This window comes from Camelina sativa, chromosome 4 (assembly GCF_030686135.1).
Source record: "Camelina sativa cultivar CO46 ecotype springtype chromosome 4, ASM3068613v1".
NCBI classification, from domain to species: domain Eukaryota; kingdom Viridiplantae; phylum Streptophyta; class Magnoliopsida; order Brassicales; family Brassicaceae; genus Camelina; species Camelina sativa.
Window position 1 is genome coordinate 22,946,523 of NC_141883.1, and position 22,964 is coordinate 22,969,486.

The 22,964-nt window shown below is 36.3% G+C and overlaps 2 protein-coding genes and 1 long non-coding RNA gene across 24 annotated transcripts; 2 read left to right on the plus strand and 1 right to left on the minus strand.

Moving 5' to 3' along the window:
• The first annotated feature begins 94 nt into the window (after window positions 1-94).
• Window positions 95-3,730, plus strand: LOC104781177 (cell division control protein 48 homolog D). Its single transcript, XM_087510558.1, has 9 exons — window positions 95-262; window positions 389-554; window positions 761-989; window positions 1,084-1,850; window positions 1,939-2,160; window positions 2,264-2,335; window positions 2,428-2,709; window positions 2,806-3,165; window positions 3,255-3,730. The coding sequence occupies exons 1-9, from the start codon at window positions 234-236 to the stop codon at window positions 3,558-3,560; spliced, it is 2,433 nt and encodes an 810-aa protein (XP_087366684.1). The 5' UTR covers window positions 95-233; the 3' UTR covers window positions 3,561-3,730.
• A 6,401-nt stretch (window positions 3,731-10,131) lies between these two features.
• LOC109132603 (small polypeptide DEVIL 20) lies at window positions 10,132-10,716 on the minus strand. Its single transcript, XM_019244358.2, has one exon. It carries the CDS (start codon window positions 10,503-10,505, stop codon window positions 10,332-10,334), a length of 174 nt encoding a protein of 57 aa, XP_019099903.1. The 5' UTR covers window positions 10,506-10,716; the 3' UTR covers window positions 10,132-10,331.
• A 7,209-nt stretch (window positions 10,717-17,925) lies between these two features.
• LOC104781178 (uncharacterized) lies at window positions 17,926-21,445 on the plus strand. 22 transcript variants are annotated; one of them, XR_015597029.1, is made up of 7 exons: window positions 17,932-18,216; window positions 18,308-18,390; window positions 18,488-18,862; window positions 19,804-19,896; window positions 20,364-20,524; window positions 20,600-20,751; window positions 21,046-21,445. It is a non-coding gene; the product is annotated as an uncharacterized LOC104781178 (long non-coding RNA). The 22 variants fall into 22 exon arrangements; XR_015597026.1 differs by having other exon boundaries at window positions 17,970-18,216; window positions 20,360-20,524; XR_015597028.1 differs by having other exon boundaries at window positions 17,970-18,216; window positions 20,834-21,445.
• The last annotated feature ends 1,519 nt before the right edge of the window (window positions 21,446-22,964 follow it).

The following is a 22,964-nucleotide window of genomic DNA, read 5'->3' on the forward strand; positions in this document are numbered from 1 at the left end:
AAATAGTAAAGAAAAAGAAATAATACTTAAAAAAAATGGAAAAATAAAAATAACTTTTCTTTTGATAAACAAGAAAAAAACAGATATTTTATATATAATTTTCTTTATTATATAAATAAGCACACACACACACCTGCCTTCTTTATTTCTCACATAAGAAACCGAACCGATCACACTTCTCGAACCTTCTTCTCTTCTCTCTGGCGAAGCTCTCTCTGTTTTAGAAATCAAACATGGCGAATGAAGCTGAATCATCTGATTCGTAAGTACTTGTTTATTACTACTACATGTTCATCAATCAATATAACCATCTTAAGATTACATTAACTCTTCGTGTTTGGGTTTTTCTGATTTTTTTTATTTTTTTCTTTTTTGAATTATATATCAGTAAGGGGACGAAGAAGGATTTTAGCACAGCGATTCTGGAGAGAAAGAAGGCGGCGAATCGTTTGGTTGTTGATGAGGCCATCAACGATGATAACTCCGTCGTTTGTCTTCACCCTGCCACCATGGAGAAGCTACAACTCTTTCGTGGTGATACCGTTTTAATCAAGGTCTGATTTTTATTTATTTTTTAATTCCTCTTCTTGTGTTGTTTCCTCTGCTTAATTATCCTAATTCAGGGTTATTAGGGTTTCGTCTTTTAAGGTCAGAAAGGTTTGATTTTTTTTTTTTAATCCGTGTTGGGGTTTCTAGAACTTGGGATCACTGTGTCATTAGTTTTGTGTGTATTGACTTGTCTTGGGAAATTGTGTTGCAGGGAAAGAAGAGGAAGGATACTGTGTGTATTGCTTTAGCTGATGATACTTGTGATGAACCAAAAATCAGGATGAACAAGGTTGTTAGGTCCAACCTCAGGGTTAGGCTTGCAGATGTTATCTCTGTTCATCAATGCCCTGATGTCAAGTATGGCAAGCGTGTTCATATCTTGCCCGTTGATGATACCATTGAAGGAGTTTCTGGAAATCTATTTGATGCTTACCTTAAACGTAAGTGTTTTTTTTTCTCTCTTCCTGTTTGTTTAATCTCTTGTTTCATGTTTAGTACAGCGGTTTAACATTAGTATTTGTCTGTCTCTGCCAGCTTATTTCTTGGAGGCATATCGTCCGGTGAGGAAGGGTGATTTTTTCCTGGTTAGAGGAGGGATGAGGAGTATTGAGTTTAAGGTTATTGAGACCGATCCTGCTGAATACTGTGTGGTTGCTCCAGATACAGAAATTTTCTGTGAGGGTGAGCCGATTAAGAGAGAGGATGAGGAGAGGCTTGATGAAGTTGGGTATGATGATGTTGGTGGTGTCAGGAAACAGATGGCTCAGATTCGTGAACTTGTTGAGCTTCCATTGAGGCATCCACAGCTTTTCAAGTCCATTGGTGTGAAACCTCCCAAGGGAATCTTGCTCTATGGCCCTCCTGGTTCTGGGAAGACATTGATTGCCCGTGCTGTTGCTAATGAGACTGGTGCGTTTTTCTTTTGTATCAATGGTCCTGAGATCATGTCGAAGCTAGCTGGTGAGAGTGAGAGCAACCTCAGGAAAGCTTTCGAGGAAGCTGAGAAGAATGCTCCCTCTATCATTTTCATTGATGAGATCGATTCTATTGCTCCAAAAAGAGAGAAGACACATGGGGAAGTTGAAAGACGGATTGTTTCTCAGCTCTTGACACTTATGGATGGGCTTAAAGCTAGAGCGCATGTGATCGTTATGGGAGCGACCAACCGTCCAAACAGCATTGATCCTGCTTTGAGAAGGTTTGGACGGTTTGACAGAGAAATTGATATTGGTGTTCCTGATGAGATTGGTCGTCTTGAGGTTCTAAGGATTCACACCAAGAACATGAAGCTCGCAGAAGATGTAATTTTCTGTTGTGTATATTATTTATCTTCTTCTTTTCGTTTGCCTTTTCTGATTGTCTGATCTGACATGGTTTTCTCTTATTCAGGTTGATTTGGAAAGAGTCTCCAAAGACACACATGGGTATGTTGGTTCTGATCTTGCAGCATTATGCACTGAAGCTGCTCTCCAATGCATCAGGGAGAAGATGGATGTGATTGACCTAGAAGACGACGAAATAGATGCTGAAATTCTCAACTCTATGGCTGTGACCAATGAGCATTTCCAAACTGCCCTTGGTAACAGCAATCCTTCTGCTCTACGTGAGACGGTAAGTTCAGGAGATCAGTTTTTTGGTTTGTGGTTTCTAAGTCTTTTTGGTACCATTCTTATTAAACGCATGTTCTCTAACTGGTATTTTCTCTTTTAATTAGGTTGTTGAAGTGCCTAATGTTTCTTGGGCGGACATTGGTGGTCTTGAGAATGTCAAGAGGGAGCTCCAAGAGGTAAACATTAAGATTTTCAGCAATTTGACATTTTTTTTTGACTATTGACCTGTGAATATGATGAACTAATAATGTTATAATTTTGTGTTTAGACTGTTCAATATCCAGTGGAGCATCCTGAGAAATTCGAGAAGTTTGGAATGTCACCGTCTAAAGGAGTCCTATTCTATGGCCCTCCTGGTTGTGGAAAGACCCTCTTGGCTAAAGCTATTGCAAACGAGTGTCAAGCCAACTTCATTAGTATCAAAGGTCCTGAGTTACTCACAATGTGGTTTGGAGAGAGTGAAGCCAATGTGAGAGAGATATTCGACAAGGCACGCCAATCTGCTCCTTGTGTTCTTTTCTTCGATGAGCTTGACTCCATTGCCACTCAGGTATTGTCATCGGTTCCTTATTCTCTTTACTTATGCAACCTATTCACTTTACCTTTTATCTCAAATAACTTCAATGAATATCTCTTGTGATAACAGAGAGGTAACAGTGTTGGAGATGCTGGTGGTGCGGCAGACAGAGTATTGAACCAGCTTCTTACAGAGATGGATGGAATGTCTGCTAAGAAGACTGTCTTCATCATCGGAGCTACAAACAGACCAGACATCATCGACCCTGCACTTCTGCGTCCTGGTCGTCTCGATCAGCTCATCTACATTCCTCTTCCTGATGAAGAGTCTCGTTACCAGATCTTTAAGTCTTGCTTGAGGAAATCCCCTGTGGCTAAAGATGTTGACCTGAGGGCTCTTGCTAACTACACCCAAGGCTTCAGCGGTGCAGACATCACAGAGATTTGCCAACGTTCTTGCAAGTATGCGATCAGAGAAAACATCGAGAAGGTATCTTGAAACTGAAACTTAAAACTTGAATCTTTGTTTCTTTGTTTTCTTTATGTTATCGAGTCTTATGATCTTGGTGGTTTTGTTAGGATATTGAGAAGGAAAGGAAGAGAGCAGAGTCGCCAGAAGCAATGGAAGAGGACGAGGAGGAGATTGCAGAGATTAAAGCTGGTCACTTTGAGGAATCCATGAAATTTGCTAGGAGATCAGTTAGTGATGCAGACATTCGCAAGTATCAGGCTTTTGCTCAGACTCTCCAGCAATCTCGTGGGTTCGGAAGTGAGTTCAGATTTCCAGATGCTCCGACAGGGACTGTAGGTACTGCCGCGGTTGGTGGAGCTGACCCGTTTGCCACTTCCGGGGGAGCAGCCGATGATGATGATCTCTACAGTTGAATGATCTGATCAGACTTTGTCCTTTCTCTCTCTCTTTAGTATTTAACTTAGTCTGCTGGACAACCTTTCGCTGGTTATGTCGTGTGTTACTGTGTTTTGTATATAATCGTTGAGTGTCATGATGGAGAAATAAAGTAACAAGTCTCGAGAAATAAGATCTTGGCACTAAACCTTGTGGACGTCTAAAATAATAGTTCTAGACTTTTCTAATCCATTCCAAGTCCCAAGACAAAGCTGCAGATTTGGGAAGATACTACTAATAAATTGATGATCATGGCTGTGTCTGAGTTGGGCCTCTATGGACTTGAGGCCTGTTTATGTATCCATAATTTTAAGAAAAATGGAGAAGAGGTAAAGAAGTTTGTGAAGAAGAGTCGAATTAAAAAATTCCTCAATCTTTTCGTCAAGTAATTACATACGTTAAAAAAAAAAAAATCTAAGAAACACTCTGTAAAAGTGTAAAGCCTTTTTTGCATTTAGTAGATTGAAGTCCTTTTTCACCTGTAAAAGTGAAAAAAGGTAAATCGTTGTTTTTATTTTTGTGTCGTAGTGGGTAAACTACTATATGAAAACGATCATGCCTTACCATCTGTGTCAGGCTGGTCCATTTAGCAGGCGAGACGACCACACGAGTTTGTGCTCATCATTTTTCGAACCCATCTCAACTCTTTTCCATGATTGAATCTGGTTTGGACTCTTTTCATTATTTCAAATATATATTAAAGTTTTCATAATATGAGATTTGTATACAGATAGAGTTTTGCATTTATTATTTTCAACTTTTTTTTTTCGGAAATTGGACAATTACAACTAAATTAGGTTAATTATCTTAAAGTATATATATATACTAGGTTTTACCCTGTGGTACACCACCAGTCTATTATTTTGTTGATATATATACTGTTAACGATTGTAGCTTGTAGGTAGAGTTTTGTAGAAACTTTTGATTCGCAAGTTAAGAATATACATTTTACGATTTGTTAGTTATGATTTAGGAATGAATGATATGGCATATTCTTATTATGATTCTCAATTGATATTATTGGAATAATAGTGTACATTTAAAGCTAATAAGATCTTATCAAATATGTAATCGTTTGTTAAACGCAAATTAGATATTTCCTAAGATGTATTCATCTTGAATTAGTTGTTATATTATAGGGATGTGATTGAGGATGTGATTACATAATTTGGGTTATCAATTCTTTTTATCAAACTCGGTTCTAAAAATTCGGCATGCAAATTAGATCTTTCCTAAGATAAAATGGACATTAATTGACATTAATTGGATGTAAATAAGTATGTTATGGATTAAAATCCAGCCCAAAATATTAGGCAATCTTAAGGAGGATCCGGATAATTGAATCGGTTATAATTTTAGTTAAAAACCCGATCCGAAGTTGGCAAAAAGTGATGGCACCCTATTGTACTCCAAAAATGTATTTCGAGCTCTATATGTGGATATACTTATTTGGTTACCAATATCCTAAGACAATTTTTAATATATATCCGTTTATAAAAATTCAAATCACATTATATGCTGAAAAGAATCTAAAATTTTATTAACTTAATGTATTAAATAGTAATTAAAATAATTAAATATAAGATTAAATAAAAATGAAAGGAGAATTATATTTTTATTTAATATATTGATTTAAATTAGATATATATATATATATATATATTTTAGGAAATTAATATTATCAAATAAGGAAATGATTGTGTTTGGTTGTAAGGATTGTAGAGAATTTAGTTGAGACTTGGTTAGATACAAAGATAAAAGACGATGACACAAAAATGTACTTAAAAAATGTTAAGATAGATATATATATATATACATTTAAATCTATTACGATCAACACCTCGAGTTTTTTCTAGTTAATGATGTGATCTCGTGAATCCAGATTCTTTACCGTAAGATAAGTCATCATCAAAGTAAACTATGCTATATGCATTAGCTAGTACACAAGAAACAAACTTCTTAATTGTTAGTGTGCACAATCACGATCGTTGTCAGAAGGACCATCATATCGCTTAATATGTCATATCTTGTACGGAATTAACTAGGCCGAGATCGATGCAATAATAACTTGTACCTGTAAGAGTTTAAGTGTAAATTCACGATCATCAGATCTGTTAGACTATAACCATTGTCTTGAAATCTCAAGAAAAGACAATTTATTTAACTAAGAGACACGTTCATCTCGACCATCTCATTTCTTGACTCTTCTACCAAACATGAACGTCACGGACCTCACGTTAATACCAAATCTTAGTTTCAAAAACGTAGCTCATATTTTTCATCTTGTAAATTCATAAAATTTCTAGAAAAAGTATGCATATGTGTAGTTGTAAAGAAGAAAGAGGAGGGACGGTCTTGGGGTTGGCCCGCCTTCTTGGAGAATCTAACACACACCCACACGTGGGAAGTCTACAAAGACTGCTACAAACGGACACCGTCACGTGGGGGGTCGTCGAGCTAATAAAAACTAGCTCATACGCAATCACAAAATCCTTTTGTTTCTTATATATAATGATTATTTTTATTTTTTTTAGAAAAAGAAACGAATGATGCCATCATCTAGTTGGATATATAAGTGACATTAAAAATCTACATAACTTAATTTTATTTTACAACAATGTATGTTTATGATAATAACTAGTGAATTTATTGGCATTATATGTATCGTCTTTGCTGAATATATGATGAATAAATTGATGGAGATTACAAAAATAAAATTTGGAAAAAGAAAGATGGATGCAAGTGTTTGGGTTTCAACGTATGTCAGAGAGATGCACGTGTTCTTTCTTCTTTTCCAACCCTAAAGGGTCCCCAATCCCTTTTCTTACGTGTGTTCTATTGGCTTGTAATCGTAATGATCTTCACTTTTTATTATTTCAAAATTGTTACTTTTTGTAAGGCTAAAAGTCTAAAATAATCCCATACATTACCGATGTGACCAATCTCTAACTTAAAAGAAAGAAGAATACAAAGCAGTGTGGGAGATTATATACTTTGTGTTTATTTACTTTGTGTACTTTGATATTCTTTTTTATATACTTTGTGTTTATTTCGCAACGACAATAATAAAATACAAAGCAGTGTGGGAGATTATGGCTGTGATTGGAAACAGCCATAAGCGGAATTCAAAGCGTTTTTTTGTGAAAAACGCAATCTTTACACCAATCATAAGTATTTCTAGAATTTGCGTTTCTAAAAAAAAAAAAAAAAGCGGTTTTATCCTTTGGATAAAGTCTTGGACCGCTTTCCTAAAGAGAAGCACAATTTACCCAGCGGTTTTCAAGACAAAATGCCAATATATATATATATATATCATAGATTTTAATAATAATAATAATTATATACTTATTTATCCACATAATACCTATACAACTAATAAATAAAAAATAACTTCTTTGTATTCTTTTTTTTATTCAATTAATTTTTAGAATGCATTAAAAAAACAAAATCATTTCTAATAATAGATAGTAGTAATTTTAGTAGTATATATGCATATATAACCATTAATAGAACAAATAATAACCAACATAAGTTTTACCAAATGACTGTATGCTGAAGATATATTTTAATTTAAGCTATTAAAAATTCTCATAAATAATTTATTTCGTAAATGTGTTGTTTTTGAAAAATATGTGTTTTTTACTATTTTAATGAACAAAATTCACTTATTTACTTCAAAATAAATTTAAATAATAGATGAAAATATTATTTTATTAAAAATAACAGTTTAAATTTATAACTATATAATATATCTGTTTCTTATTTATAAAATTATTATATCTTAAGAACTGCTTATTGTATAAAAAATATTTATTTGTTAATACAAAACAAACTAAAATATATAATTATATCAATTATTAATAATATAATATGAAATCCGCACCGCAAATAATTTACTACCAATTAAACAATTTTGTGTACCGCTTATTTTGGAATAACCGCACTTGTCCCGCAAATACATTTGTCCCGCACGTACCGCAGTTGAACCGTACCGCACTAACAAATTTTTTGTCCTGCACTACTAAATCCGCAGTTACCATTCTGACCCTATATATGTCATTCGGAATATAGTAAAAGCAGTGTAAACTACTTACATCTATCAATTAGGTTAGACTTGGTAATACGTAGTAGCAACTATATAAACTAGTGGCAGCAATGCATGTAGCTAGGACTTCTTTAAATGTAATTACCTTGAAATATCAATCAATTAATGTTCTTTCCCATAATCTATAACTGCAAACTAACATTAGAGGCTTCAAACTTATATAGATCGTTCCCTTCTTCCGTATTACAAAACACCAAAACTCATGACGTAAATATCTTTCCCTTTTCTCCCCTATTTTTGAATAGTAGCGTCAAAAAGAATAAGAAGCAAAACAACAAAACCCTCCACCGATTCACAGTTAGTGGAATACAACACAAATATAAAAATAGCAGAGTTAAAGAATTCCTTAAATCTTATCGGGACAATAATTATGAGGCTATCGATGTTTTTTTTTCTTTTTTTCACATATATTTCGTCAATGATGCTGACTTTTTTACTTATACACATCAAGTTTTCTTTTTGAAAAAGGTTGAAAGTCACGTTTCTCAATTATCCCATCATCATATAAATAATAGAAACACAAATTGATCTTTCAAACAAGAAGGATCTTTTTACTTAAAAAAAAGTGCTTGCGGAAAATGTTGTGTAATTTCTTTTTTTTTTTGGTTAAAGTTGTAGAAAAGGTAAAAAATTAAACAGTGGGAAACGATAAAAATAGTAACGAGGAGGGACCGCACGAGTGCATTTGCACACCTTTTTCGCTTCGAGGAATCCCATCCCACTGTCGGCTCACAGTTTTTTAACCTACATTTGGTTTTCAACACATGTACTATTCACGATCCAAGTATTTGATCAGACATAGATATATCAAGATACAATTTACGATCACTCAGATATGTTTTTATTTTTTAGAGTATCGATCGGACAAGTATCCATCACTAATTCGTCTGACGACTTAAAATGTTTCGAAAAAAAATAATCTATATGTTCAATCAGCGGTTGCGGCCTGTCGGAAATGTTCGAGACCTTGGTGAAAGAGCATGCACGTGATGTTGGACGTTTTAGTTTGTTTGCTTTTTTGGCTTCGGATTCGTTTTACATTAGTTTAATAGTTAGGTCGTCTTTTGTTTAAAATATTAAAAATCTAATAACATAGTGCTAACATTGACTGCATCGATCAAAGCATATATAGTTGTACGTTAGGAAAGAAAATAACTTTTCTACGTAAATATCCTAGCTATATTTTACAGTGACTTATCAAAAAAAATTGACGTTAATTATAAGTATATTTAGAGATTATAATACACATATATATCTTAAAATAGCAATAACTTTTATACATTGATAATTACGATCATAAATAGTAACAGAGAATCATACTAACTATGTCATCATTCATATCATATTCAAATTACGTACGTATAGTACACGAATACTGAATACATGATGTTTACATAAAGAAGAGCAATATCTTTTATTCTTCTCTTTTCTAACAAATAAAGAATATATTTTATACGACTTAAAAAGCTTTACAATGAGCACGTAACTAAGTCCTAAGATATAGAGTTACTATTATTTTCACTTGTGTACTGTATGATGCGAATCCTGAGTTCCATAATCTATTATTCTTTTGCTTTTCCTTTTAATTTATTTTATTAACGCATGGAAAATGATGTTTGGTTATCCTCTTCAATTTTAAATGAAAACTCAAAATTGGAAAAAACACACAATAATCAAAAATCTCGCCCTCCCTAAACCGACAAAATAGAAAAGCAAATAGAGCACAGTTTCGATTTGTGCATTATTAGTATGAATTTAGACTCGAGTCACATGGACTCTCAGGTCGTACGTAGACTTTGTCATAATTACATTCTATCTTCTCCACCTTTTTCTTTTATTTTTTTCCCGCTGGTATCGTTACACTAATTAATGAATGATTTCACTCTCAAGGACGATTCTTTTGTGCATTGACCTAATCACATCTATCAATCTATCATGCATGCTTTATGTTATAATTTACATCCAAACTAAATTAATACTAATGAGGTTAATTAATATATAGCAAGCTATAGTTTTTTGTCACTTAAAACTCTGCAGTGCCTAACATGAAAGTACGGTGGATGAGATTCCATCTCTGACCTCAATATCTACTATGTTTTCAAGATATATATCTCACTACATGACGGTATAAGTATATAACTGGTAGTAAACAAATGTTGCCAAAAAACTGGGACAGATTATTTCAAAGTTTTTGGGATTCTTCTTTAAATCTCTATGGGCCTATGAGATGTTTTCCTGTTCTATTATTCACATGATTAACGACAACGAGCATTTGAAGGCTCAAATGCATGTCGTCTGAGTATTTCTGATATACAATAAAGTTTCTTATAAACTATATAAATATTTGAATATCTTTCCAAGGCTTACAAAAAAAAGGCTATTACCTGAGCAACTAAAACTTATTAAGAAGATGTCATTCGATTCATTCACACGAGAGACATAAATTTCAAATAAAGCATTTCATGAATGCATTCACATCAATTGCTTATAATCTTGTGTATACATAACTTAAATTTCAACCCTAATTCAAATGTTTGATACTAGAGGGAAAAATGAAAATGGCAACGCAACCAAAAAAATTTAGAAAAAGTACAAGAAGAGAGAAGAGAGAAAAAAAACACATATATAAGGTAAATTAAAATATCTAAATTACAATTCGGTCTCGGTCGCGGTCACGGTCACGCCCGCAGACTAACATGGCTAGACAACGGCCAAGGATGTAAAACTTGGCCCGTTGTTTCTTCACCATGTGACTACACTTCGCCTTGAAGGTCTTCGACGGCTTGCATGTCCTGCTCGTGCTGTTCTCTTCTCCCATTACTTGATGATTTCTAACACCACGACGACAAATTCAAAGTTTTAGATTTTTCTTTGCCAAAAAATGGAGAGGTTTTGTTGTGGTTTCTGCTTCTGAAATTCTGTTGTAGAAATGTGAGAAGAGGGAGAAAGGGAGAGAGTTTTAGTCAATATATGGAGAGAGCTAAGCCCATGAATTATAAAGAGGGTCACTGGCTTGGCACAATAAATGATTGATATGTGACATATTTTTGTTTATTTGTAAGAATACGTAACACTTATATATATGTAATATTATACATTTATAGAAGACTAGACAATAATAATATTAATGTGATATAAATTGTGTGGTTTTGTTATGGGTGAAGTTTGAGGTTTTTACAAGAGATCTCTAGATTGAGTTAAGCTGTAGAATAATAAAATAGCGTGTGTATATTTGTTATCTGGAAATATGCAATTAAAGATTGCATATAGAGATCGTGTGGGTATAATTTTAAGAACTTGATCAGCTATATATTTGGCTATTAATTTCAGCAAGGTTTATTTTTATTTAATGTTCATATAAACGCTTAATATAAAATAGTTATAAGATTAGTAATTTATTAAAACTTGACATATATTCAGTTTTATTTTTATGTTAAAGAATGATAATTTATACCATTTAAAGTTTTGATGATATAAAAAAAAATGCAATTGGATTTAGAAACAACATGTTTAATTCGTAATTAACAAACAAAAAAATGTACTTCTGATTTTCTTCAACGTAAACGTGTGAATTGGATAAGGCTAACATTTCTGACTATATCTTTATGAAACAAATTGCTGGAAATTAAATTAGAAAAAAAATTTGAGCTGTAAACAAATGCATATATTCACAAATCACAGTTGGAGTCATGCGACAAACTTGCATGTGTATATAACTTGAAGAGATATGACCACATACAGCATGGACTAGGACCCGATGTTCTCTACTATTAAATGTTTTCTATATTCTTAGTCAAACGTTAAATTTAATTTTGGTGTACTCATTGGTAGTTCTTTGGTGAACATATGAAATGTGAATGGTCGGTTTGCGTAGACCGAACCCCACATACGGTAATTTATGGTAGTCGTGTGGTAGCTCATTAGGCTCGTACGACATAAAAAGAACCACACTTTTTTGAAGTTTACGTATCAAAATTGATTGTACTACCTCTTCTTTAATTTCATACTTGAGTGACCCTATGGAAGTAACAACACCTAGAATTCTTTGTTCCATCTTTTTCTCTGTGTTGTTATTTTTTGTTAACTGTAAGCGCGAGAGGATTCGCTTCCCTATACACGTCGGTGAGACGATTCGCTTCCCTATAACTGTAACCGAAGACGTTTCCACAACGCCATTTCCAACCCCACCAGGCGCTGATAGCAAAGAGTGTGGACCACTCGGCTCCACTAACATCCGAGTATTGTCCCAAGTTAGCATATAACCATTCCAAGACCGACATCTCAAAGAACCCATGTACCTTCATTGTAGCCCCAAGTCTGTGCCAAACTCCTGTCATGGCTGGGCAATCGCGCAGTATATATATTATCGTCTCATTCCCACTTTTACAGACCTGACAAAGTCCCGAATTCCACAAATGTCTCCTGTATCTTTCCATATTGGCCATTAGCACCTGATTCGCCACCAAACATAAGAAGATTTTCACACGTTCAGGTGCTATAACTCGCCAGATGCGATCAAAAAACTGTTGCATCCTCTGTTTTGGGACTCGATCCCGTATTAAGAATTGATATGCAGACTTCACCGTGAATTTACCATCCAAACACTCCCCCATGCTATTCGATCCTTAGCTCATGTTACATTATCGAGCACTCTAGCGGCTAATTGTAATCGTGTGTTTGCTGACACAACGGGTGCAATGCGTGATAAATCCCAACCGATACCATCAATCCATAATTCATGTACCCAAAGTTCACCATAGCCATCCGAAAGTGGCATTGTTGCTGAATCTTGGAGGGGAGAATCAGAGAACCACTTATCTGACCAGAATTTGATTTATCGTCCATTACCAAGTACCCAACATAAACCAGGGAACACCACCTCTCTCAATCCGGTACCAATGCTTCTCCATGTTGCAGACTATTGCCCCTTTGAGGTCAACCAAGACAGATTTTGAGTATCTCCAACTCGATACTTACTTCTTAGTAAAACTGCCCATAAAATGTCCTTCTCCTTTAAAAGTCTCCATCCCAGCTTAGCTATGAGAGCTTTATTCATTGGTTTTGCCTGTCTAATCCCCAGCCCACCCTCTTGCTTTGGTAAACATACCTTATCCCACACAAGAAGATGTTGCCTCTTCTTCTCAGCCAAGCTTCCCCATAGAAAGTCTCTTGACAGTTTATCTAGTCTCTCAAGCGTGTGTTGTGGCAGAGATATTGTGCTCATTATGTGAACTGGTATTGAAGACAACACTGCCTTTGTCAACATAACTCGTCCAGCCAAACTTAAAAACCTTCCTTTCCAGCCCGATAACCTTGAGGAAACTTTTTCCAACACATCTCCAAAAGTCTCCTTATTGATTCGTTTATGTAAAATTGGCATCCCCAAATATTTACCCAAGTCTCTGGTAGACTTAGTACCACTCTCCGCCGAAATCTGTGTTGCCAAGTCCCGATGAACATTATCCGAGAAAAAGATTTTAGATTTTTCGAGACTTACTTTTTGCCCTGATGCGTGACAAATTTTCTCCAGAACTCGTCGTATTATCTTCACCTGTACTATTGATGCCTCCGCGAACAGTATGAGATCATCCGCAAAGCAAACACGAGATAGCTTCGGGCCTCCTCTCGATAAAGCAATAGGTTTCCACTCTTTCCCAGCAACAGACAACTCAATCTGGTGGCACAACCGTTCTAAACACAAGACAAACAAGTAAGGGGACAGCGGATCGCCTTGACGAAGCCCTCTCTGTGGAGAAAACGGTTCTATCTTCTCACCATTCCACAGAAGGGTCATGGAAGGACCTGTAACACACTACATTATCCAACTGACCCAATTCACTGGCAGCCCTACAACCCGAAGTATTTCTTCAAGAAAGTCCCACTTGATTCGGTCATAAGCTTTCTCCAAATCCAACTTTAACAGCATCCATCCCTTTTTTCCTTTGTTTCTCCTCATTGAATGGACTGCCTCTTGAACCACTACTATATTGTCAGTACTCAGCCTACCTAGGATGAAGCTAGACTGTGCAGGTCCAATTAACTTTGGCATCAATATCTTCAATCGCAACACCATAGTCTTCGTAATTGTCTTGAACAACACATTGCAAAGACTAATAGGGCGAAATTGCATTATTTTCTCCGGTTTCGTCATCTTAGCAATCAGTACTAAGAGCGCTTCATTCGTTCCACTTGGTAGCAGATTGGACTCAAAGAAATTCAATACAAATCTTGTCATTGATTCACCAACAACGTCCCAACAGTCTTGGTAAAATATTGGCTGGTACCCATCTGGCCCCGGTTCCTTATACTTTCCCATGCTTTGAATCACTTGTTGAACTTCTAAACCAGAGAAGGGTTTAGTTAAAGACGTCAACTCATCCCTTGTTAAACCCGCAAACCCAACTCCCGGTAGTTGCTCTCCACCCACAGAAACATCCTCCATAGAATATAGCTTCTTATAATACTCAACTGCAAGGCTCTCTAAATCCTTAGAATTTGAAATCCACACCCCTTCATTATTCTTTAGCATCTCAATTCTATTTCTTCTCCTCCTGATAATAGTTGATGTGTGGAAAAATTTTGAATTGCGATCTCCTATCGTTATCCATTTCTCACGAGATTTTTGGAACCATAACACTTCCTCTTGCTCCAAAACTACATCCAGCTCTTTCATTAGTATTGCTTCCTTGGTGAGTAACTCATTTGTTTGGGTAATATCCAACAAGTCCTGAGTAGCTTTAATCTCCATCAACAACTGATCTTTTCTTTTGGTTATATCCCAAAGATTTCCCGATTCCACTTTTTTAGTTTCACTCGTAATCCCTCTAGAGCCTCAGGAGTGGTCAGATTGTTTTGCCAAGAGTTTACCAACAACTCTTTGAAGCCCGTATGATTCAGCCAAGCCGCCTCAAATCTAAACGGTCTTCGTCTCGGATCACCTTTCATTTCGGGATTAAGTTGCAGGAATAGTGGTGCATGATCAGAAGCAAGTATCAGAAGGTGAGTCACAACAGCCTCCTGATACTTCAAACGTGTCTCGGCACAACACAACACCCTATCTAACCTCTTTGCAACATAAGTACTTTCCATGTTTCCTCGCCTCCATGTGTACTTGATGCCTTTAAATCCCATATCAATCAGTGTAAGCTCATTTATCCATTCACCAAAGGCAAGCGAATCTGTCGATAAACGACCATTGCCACCAGTCCTCTCATCAAGCCTAATGATCGTATTGAAATCCCCACCAACTATCAATGGATCATTAACTCCTTCAATCTCCTGTTTCAACTGCCCCCACAATCCACTTCTCCGACTTACAGAAGGTGCAGCATATACCACTATTAAGTGTATTCTATCGTCTCCATTAACCACCAACGCATGTATAAACTGATCCGATGAGCTAATTATGGCGACATCTCCCACTTCAGTCTTCCATAACAACCATACGCCTCCACTTTGCCCTATTGCATCCACCCGAAACGAATTCGCAAAGCCCAAACGCTGACAAATACGGTTCGCACGATATCCTGCTGCATGCGTCTCGAACAGGGCCAGTATGTCCGTCTTCTGTCGTTTGAGCATGTATCGAATTGATCTCCGAAAATTGGGTTTATTCGCCCCCCCCCCCCGACAATTCCACAAAATAAAATCCATTAAAATTGTGCAAATAGTCACTAGAACCACCGGGGAAACCCGTCACGCCGTTATCAGAGCCTCCCCCATCTCCGGCGGAGCTCCCTGCAACGTCTCTTCCATCTGTTCAGAACTCTCCATCGTATCCAATCGAGATCTCTCCTCTTCTGTCTCGCATCCCTGGATCGACAAAGTCTTCGCCATGCCATCTCGTGTGTTCACAAACACACCACCTGACCGACACACACTATCATCTTCGACCCTGAGTCGCTTCCCAGATGACGACAATTCAGTATTCTTCTGTATCGGGCCAAAGATAAGTCCTCTTGTGGGCTGAATTTGTTTATTCTGTTTTCCCTTTGGCCCATTAACAACACCATTTCGAAGTCCACCATTTCTTTTCTCCATACCACTCTCTTTAGGCCCACCTTTTCCCTTACTGTTCGAGTCCATTGAGCCCAATGCAAAAACCACTTTTCCCTGGTTCCCATTCTTCCCTCCACGCAAATTATTTGAATTATCTTCATTTTCCTTATTCTGGTCCGTCGATATAGCAACTTCCATTATCTCTGGAGATATCATACCTTCTGCTAGATTTCCGAAGCTATTCGTAATCTCAATATTCGCAAGATCCTGATTTTGCGGGATTTTCCGAAGATTTCGTCCAGATTCAACTTCCCCACTCCCAGCCGAGAACACAACTTTCGTCATTGGGGCGGCTGGCCGTCGCCGGGATCCCCTCACCAGTTGTGTGCCAGTACCCTGGGCACTGTTTCTCAACTGCTCACCATACGCAACCATGTTCCCCGATGGAGTCGTGCCTTGCTTCTCCGTTACTCCATTTGCCTCATGCACCTCTACCCTCCGCCGAGGACATGTACTCGCTTGGTGGCCAAAAATTCCACAAACTGGACATATGTTTTGTAACCCTTCATAAGCCACAAAGTACCGATCCCCATTGATTTGGATTGTCCCCTTCAAAAGTTTCCTTAAATTCACCTCCATACAAACACGAGCAAATCGTGCCCGTTCAAGATTTAACGTCGTTAAATCCACTTTGACTGGTCTACCCAATCCTTTTGCTATGCACATCAAGATCGTGCGATGGTAAAAGTTCACCGGGATATTCGATAATCGTATCCAAACCGGCGTGGTGACAATATCATCTGTCGCCGGATCAAACTCTGGATCCCATGCTTTCACCATAAGATAACTACCATACACTCTCCATGGACCTCCTGTGAGCGCTGTCATGTATTCCTCCTCCACCTCAAACCTTACCATGAAGAAATTACGTGGTAAATCTATCACATACATAGCCCCCTTTGGCTTCCACAACTCCCTTAGCCGTTTCGACAACACCGCAATCGAAATGTTTCGACCTAACACTTTCACGATCATGCAATTCTTCCACAAACTATTCATCACCTCCTTCTCAATGGTAACAACCGGTTCTCCATCCTCTCCTTCCGGAAACTCCAGCCGAACCTTTCCCTCCACAAACTCATCGTCCATCACCAGTTCCGGTCTGAGTCTCCTTCCTGTCCCACTCCCCTTCACCTTCCCAACCCACAAAGCCCCAGGATCTGGAGGATCTCCTGGCGGCTCCACCCTTCCTCCGATGTCGACCACAGTCGTGTCCTCCTGCCCTAAATTCGCCATTTTCCAAATCTATTTATCTAAATAGATTTTATGGGCTGCCCCCCCCCACTGATCAGATGATTAAACACCGAAAAACTAATACACCCACGCGTGTTATAGTTTTTTTTTTTGGTCGGTGTGTTGCCGATAAGATAAGTAATTGTGTGGGCTTGATCTGCCTTACTGGTGGATAACTCAATTCTAAAAATGATATAAACAAGAAAAATTAATAGAGAGGTTGGCTTAGTTTTAGGAACATTGAACTTTCTGGTGTATCTTTCAACGCACAAAGTAAATAACATATTAATAAAAAAATGTTATAACAAATGGACGAAGGCACGAAGCATGTCGACAAACTAAATTGTTCTTCCTTTAATATTTTTTTTTTTTTTGTGGTACCTGAATATAGCATAACATGTGATAGGTTTGTGAAAAAACTCATGATAGTAAACGACGACACCTAGCTTCATCCTTAAAAAGTAATCAGCGTTCGTTAGCTCTTACGTTCGACTTTGATATATATCGGCAATAATACTTCCGGCGGGTGTATTATATTCATTCGGTCCATTTAGTAAAATCTTTTCAAAACTTTATTGATTTATTTTTAATTTTATTAGATGTGTTGTAACTTGTAAGTTTCTGTGTAAACTTTAAATAGATTATACATATATACTTTTATCCAAAAAAATATTTATAAAAAAGACAGAAAAATAGTTTAATGTTTTCGACAAAAAAAAATGATATATGAAGAAATTTATACGACAAAATAAAATTTATATGTTGTATTTTTTTTTTTTCCTTTTTTCAACTTATTGTAGAATTAATTACAGAAAAAAAGTTATATCTTCTAACAAAAAAAAAAATATTTCTAGCATATTTATTTATATATATACTCTCTATATTTTTTAAAAATACAGTATGTTGCCTTGTTGGTATAAAAGGACCCGGTTTAAATTAATTTCGGTCAGATTGACCCAATAGGAAATCCCAAAACCTCGTAACAATCAATGGTGGCGAAGATTCAAAATCGAGAGTAGGAGGAGGAGGGGATCATCGTGAGTGACTGTGTCATGCTTGAATAAGCCTCTCCGTTGCCTCATCGATGACTCTCCATCTTAAGCCCTCTTTCATCGAAGCACATAATCTTCGGGATGTGTGCTTCCACCTTCGTTGGAGAAGCGATTGGAATTGGAAGAATCAGTTGGCTTCAGCGAGCCTCCACGGAGATTGATAGCTGCAATTTGCATAATTGCTTTGTAAGTTGTTGCCTTGTGATATTTGGCTTGGTGATTTGGTTACTTGTAATGCTGCTGGCTTGAGCTTTTGGACTCACATGTTAGTACCTAGACTCAGGGGAAGCAGCTAGCTAGAGAGAGGTTCTCAAGATTATTATAAAAAAAAAAAGATTGGTGTTTCCAAGCTGCTACCATGTAAAATTAACTTGCTTTATTATCAAAAAGGTTTCTTTGTGTTCATTTTTGGGTTTTTACTTCACTTGAATAATCAAAATTTGTGGCATCAACTTAGGTTTTTGTAATAGAAAGGTAGCTTTGTGGCTGTGGAGAAGTGAAACGCATCAGATTTTATGGTCTCCTAGTTTGTGTTATATGGGACTGCCTAGAAATTTGAGATCATTTTTGTGCATACATAAGGTGAAGCAAAACTCGAAATTCCAGTTCTATCAGTCTAATGGGGGGGGGGGGGGTTTTGTGCTTCTGTACTTTGATTCTCCGTGGTGCCCAGCATGGTTTCGATGCTTTTATCAATTGGATCAGAAAGGCCTTGCTGTGTTGCTCATAAAACTTTTAAAACCTGAAGCACTTGAAGGAAGAAGCAGATGAAGCTTTACTGATATTCCAAAGCAGCTACTCCACCAGACTTTTGGCTAAACTAGCTATAAAGGTACTCATTTCAACTACTCCTAATCAATACTTTCTTTCTGTTTATAAAACTCACTTCTTATGAGTGTTATTGTCATTCGTTCATCACATGTTCATACCACAAGTTTTATGAAAAGCAAATATAGACATATACTTAGGATACATCAGAAAAAGCACAAAACATAGGCCATTAATCACTTCATCACATCACAGTATTTACATATATACACACACAAAAATACACGTCTTAGGAGCTCCTTTTTCTGATTCTAACCTGTTCCGTCGTCTCCACCACCGCTTCCCCCGTTGCCACCCCAATTGTCAAAGTTTTGTCTTGGAATGTTATGATGGTTGTCTACTCCTCTTGCTGATGGAATGACAGTTTTTTCCTTCTGAACATGGTGAAGCCTTGTGTCTATCCCTCTCCCTCCACCCTCCACAATGAAAGAGCTCATAACCACCATTATTACCATCACCACCACTACCAAGTCATGCCTTGTCTGAATTCGCATTTTTGTTTTGTTTTGCTTCTTCCAATGCCTTGTGCTTTTTATAGAAGTAAGGTTTAGGTATGGGAATTCTTACAACTGTTTTCAGTGTGTTCCACTAGCAAAAGACAAAACAAAAGATTGATTGATTAGCCTTAATAGATGATGTGTTTGTTTTTTATTGTTTTGTGACGATTGATACAAACAAAAGATTAAAAGAATAATAATCACTCGTCCAAATAGGAAAGTTCCACCGTTAAAGTGGTGAAGAAGACATAAGAATCAATGAGAAGAATTGGTTAGTTGCCCGAATAGGAAACTTCCACCATTTTTATAGTGGGATCACCTTTTTTTCATAAATTTATATTTGTTTGTGTAATTAAAAGTCAATGAGATGGTAACAACTTACAAAAAGTAAAATTTTCAAAGGAATTTACATAATGTTTATTCAGTGATTCATTGTTCTTTCTAATAGCATGCGACGATGGCCGAACAAGTTAATGACAAGTGTCTCTCTCCACAGACTTATCTACACCACAAAGCAACCATGTGAATCATAGTCTTACAGGTAGGTCCAGGATTTGCTATGGCTTAATGATGAGTTACAAATAAATCACTCTGCTAATAACATCAAAAGATTTGGCAGAGGCAAATAATTCAGAGAAACCAACCATCATGGTCATGCATTGGGTTTTTGTTGGGCTGCTAATTGCTCATGGGGGTTACTTTTATTTTGGAAACGGCTTAATTAATCTCCATGAGGATATTTTAAAGAATGAACTGTATCTTTCAACTCCTGTATTTTATGCATAGTTTGCAGAGCTTCTTATGGTTATGTTTATACTTAAATTGATAACAATTGATTAATTCTACTCCTGTGACACTCTTTTGACTTCAGCTTCTTCGTAGCACATTGCATCATATGCCTTGAGCTCAAGTTTCACAATGTCTTAACTATTAATGACTTTGAATTATCTTTACATTCTCTGTGTTTCCTCATGTGATCTTTGCATTCAATGTCTTCCTCAAAGTCAGAGATAGTTAAGACATGGATGATAACGATGACGATGAAGTGAAAGACGGGGTTTGTTAGAGCTCAAGGCCTATATGACCTAGGTCGTTGCTGATCCTCATTTAAACATTCGTAAAGGATGGATAGTAGTGAATCGTCTAAGGCTGGTTCGACAAAAGACAAGGTCTGTCTATTCGTTTTCATTTTTTGCTCGTGTTTCCAAGTCTTCGTACAATGTAAAATACTTTACTGCTTCTAGGTAGTAAGGGCCTGGGAAGTTTCAGAAATCTTGAGAATCAATGTCTTCGTACAAAAGCAGTGTCTTGCCCTACTTGAATGAGGCTGTGTTGCTCTCCCTCAAGACATTGATTCTCCGTGACAACTTATTTGATGGTGGTTTTCCTGTTCAAGGTAAGGTACTTCAGAACAAATCAATACTATATATGTCATTGACATTGATAGTCTTTTTCACTTTGTTTCTGATAATTCTTAGTTTCGGCACAGAACTAATCAATCTGACAAGTTTGGAAGTACTGGTTCTAAAATTCGAGTTCAGTAGCGAGTTACCAGGACAAGGATTTGTAACCCTGATCCTCCGTTAACACTTTGTGATAAAAACCAATTCGATTTTGTAACATAATCTATAATTTTTCTGATGCAATTTGTTTATTTATAATCCATATTGCATCTCTTTCTTTTTGGCAGAGCTCACCAATATGCGAAACCTAAGAGCTTTGGATCTTACGCAATAATCAATTCTGTGGTTCATTGCAAAAAACCAGGCAAGTTATGACAAATACTGCTTTTGTAGTAGTGGACCTCGTCTCAGTTTCGTTTGTATATTTCTTGATGTTTCCCTGTGCATCGATATTGAGGTTTGATGGTGGAGCCTCGGAGCGACGTATGTAACCGTTTTGATGGATTTCTCCGTTATCTAGAGAGGTTTTCGAGGAAGGATGAAATCAGAAGTAGTTGTCAACATTTCTTCAAAGATGATCTTTGATCTTTACAAGTTATATAGCCTTATAGGATTGTTGTATGCATATTTTATGAGCGATGACGTACGATTAAATTTAAAGCCACCAATAATCTTTCCATTTTTCTATTCAAACGCCATACCAGAAGCCGTAGTGAAACAATTTTATGTGTTGTTTGTTACTACTCTCTCTACGAAAGTTTAGATATAACTACTTAGCTTGTAGAAACCTATAATAGGAAAAAATATCACATGAATCGATAGTAGTAATTCAGAATCGATTACAAGACTAAATTGGAGAATGGATTGTTGTATGAATTTAAACTAAACTATCATGAGAAGAATAAAGCTCTACTGCCTCCCAAAACGAAGCATGGGGGAGAATTAAATAGTTTGGTTGGAAAATGGAATGTTGTATTGTATGATTTAATTTAAATTTAAATACTATCATCTTATTGACCCTTTACATTTTATAATCACCGAACCTTTGTAGTCCAGTCTCCAGTGATTATCATCTATTTACAAATTGTCCTGTTATGCGCTTATCAAATTCAAACCCAAATGTTTCACTATTTCTTATAGTTCAATCTTTGACAAGAGAATACTTATTATTAATCATGGTTTTTATTTTTTGGGTACCAAAAAGTGATATAATAATGGAAAAAGAATGACAGCTGGTAACTGTGGAAAGACACATGTGAAAGTCAAATCAAATAATAGTGTGGGTGTGTAAGAAGGAAGGTATGGCTTCCTCATCTATGCCTCTTTTGTTTTGCTTTTCTTCCAAAATTAAGAACAAAAGTCAAAATAGGTTTTATTTATTTATCAAATACTATAGAGTTTACGAATTCTTTTACTAGCTCTAAACAGTTGAGTCGGTAATCGAGTGATAGGAATGGGATGATCCGAGTATGATACAAGAACATTACATATATACTCCAACTTGACGAGATCCAAATCCAATGATGATGTAAGTAAGATATACATCACTACAACATCAATGTTATGATTTCTATCAAATTACAATATATATATATATATATATATATATATATATATATATATTAAAATTTCCAATTTCATCTACCTATGTATGTAACTTCATTAAGTGAATTAATTTAGTGTTCTTGAACCCAAAATCAAAGGTTCGTAATTTCGACAAGGTTTAAAAATTTAAATCACTCCTAAGCTCATCGAATGAGTTTATTCGTAAGAATGATGAGACTCTCAGAAGACAAACATCATAAAAGCCGTCACGTTCCCACAATAAATTTCATGCAGACGAAGCCAGCCTAGTTTTAGAATGGCCCTCATTCTTATCGATAACCAGCTCTTGAACCGTCCCGGGTCTGATGATACATCAGTTCTGTCTGGTCCAAAGACTCAAAATGATGTTTAGTTATAAAGTTCTTGATGATGAGATGTTTACTTTGTCTGGCTCAAAGATTCACCGAGTATGTTTCAAATTAGAATCATTATAAAACACTAGAAAATTATTTATAAAGTAAGAAAACTTAAAGAGGATTAATTTAAACAAAAAATGACCACACAATGTGAATCATAGTTGTTTGTACACTAGTGTTACATTGTTGATGTGTCACCACCCCAACTTAATTACGTACACTGCATATTGTTAACAAAATGAAAT

What these genes read in the sequence shown, in the direction of transcription:
- LOC104781177 (XM_087510558.1), top strand. Translation starts at nt 234, where the DNA reads ATGGCGAATGAAGCTGAATCATCTGATTC. An exon ending in GAAGCTGAATCATCTGATTC is followed by an intron (nt 263 to 388) that starts GTAAGTACTTGT and finishes ATTATATATCAG; the next exon opens with TAAGGGGACGAAGAAGGATT. An exon ending in TCAAGAGGGAGCTCCAAGAG is followed by an intron (nt 2,336 to 2,427) that starts GTAAACATTAAG and finishes TTTTGTGTTTAG; the next exon opens with ACTGTTCAATATCCAGTGGA.
- LOC109132603 (XM_019244358.2), bottom strand. Translation starts at nt 10,505, where the DNA reads ATGGGAGAAGAGAACAGCACGAGCAGGACATGCAAGCCGTCGAAGACC.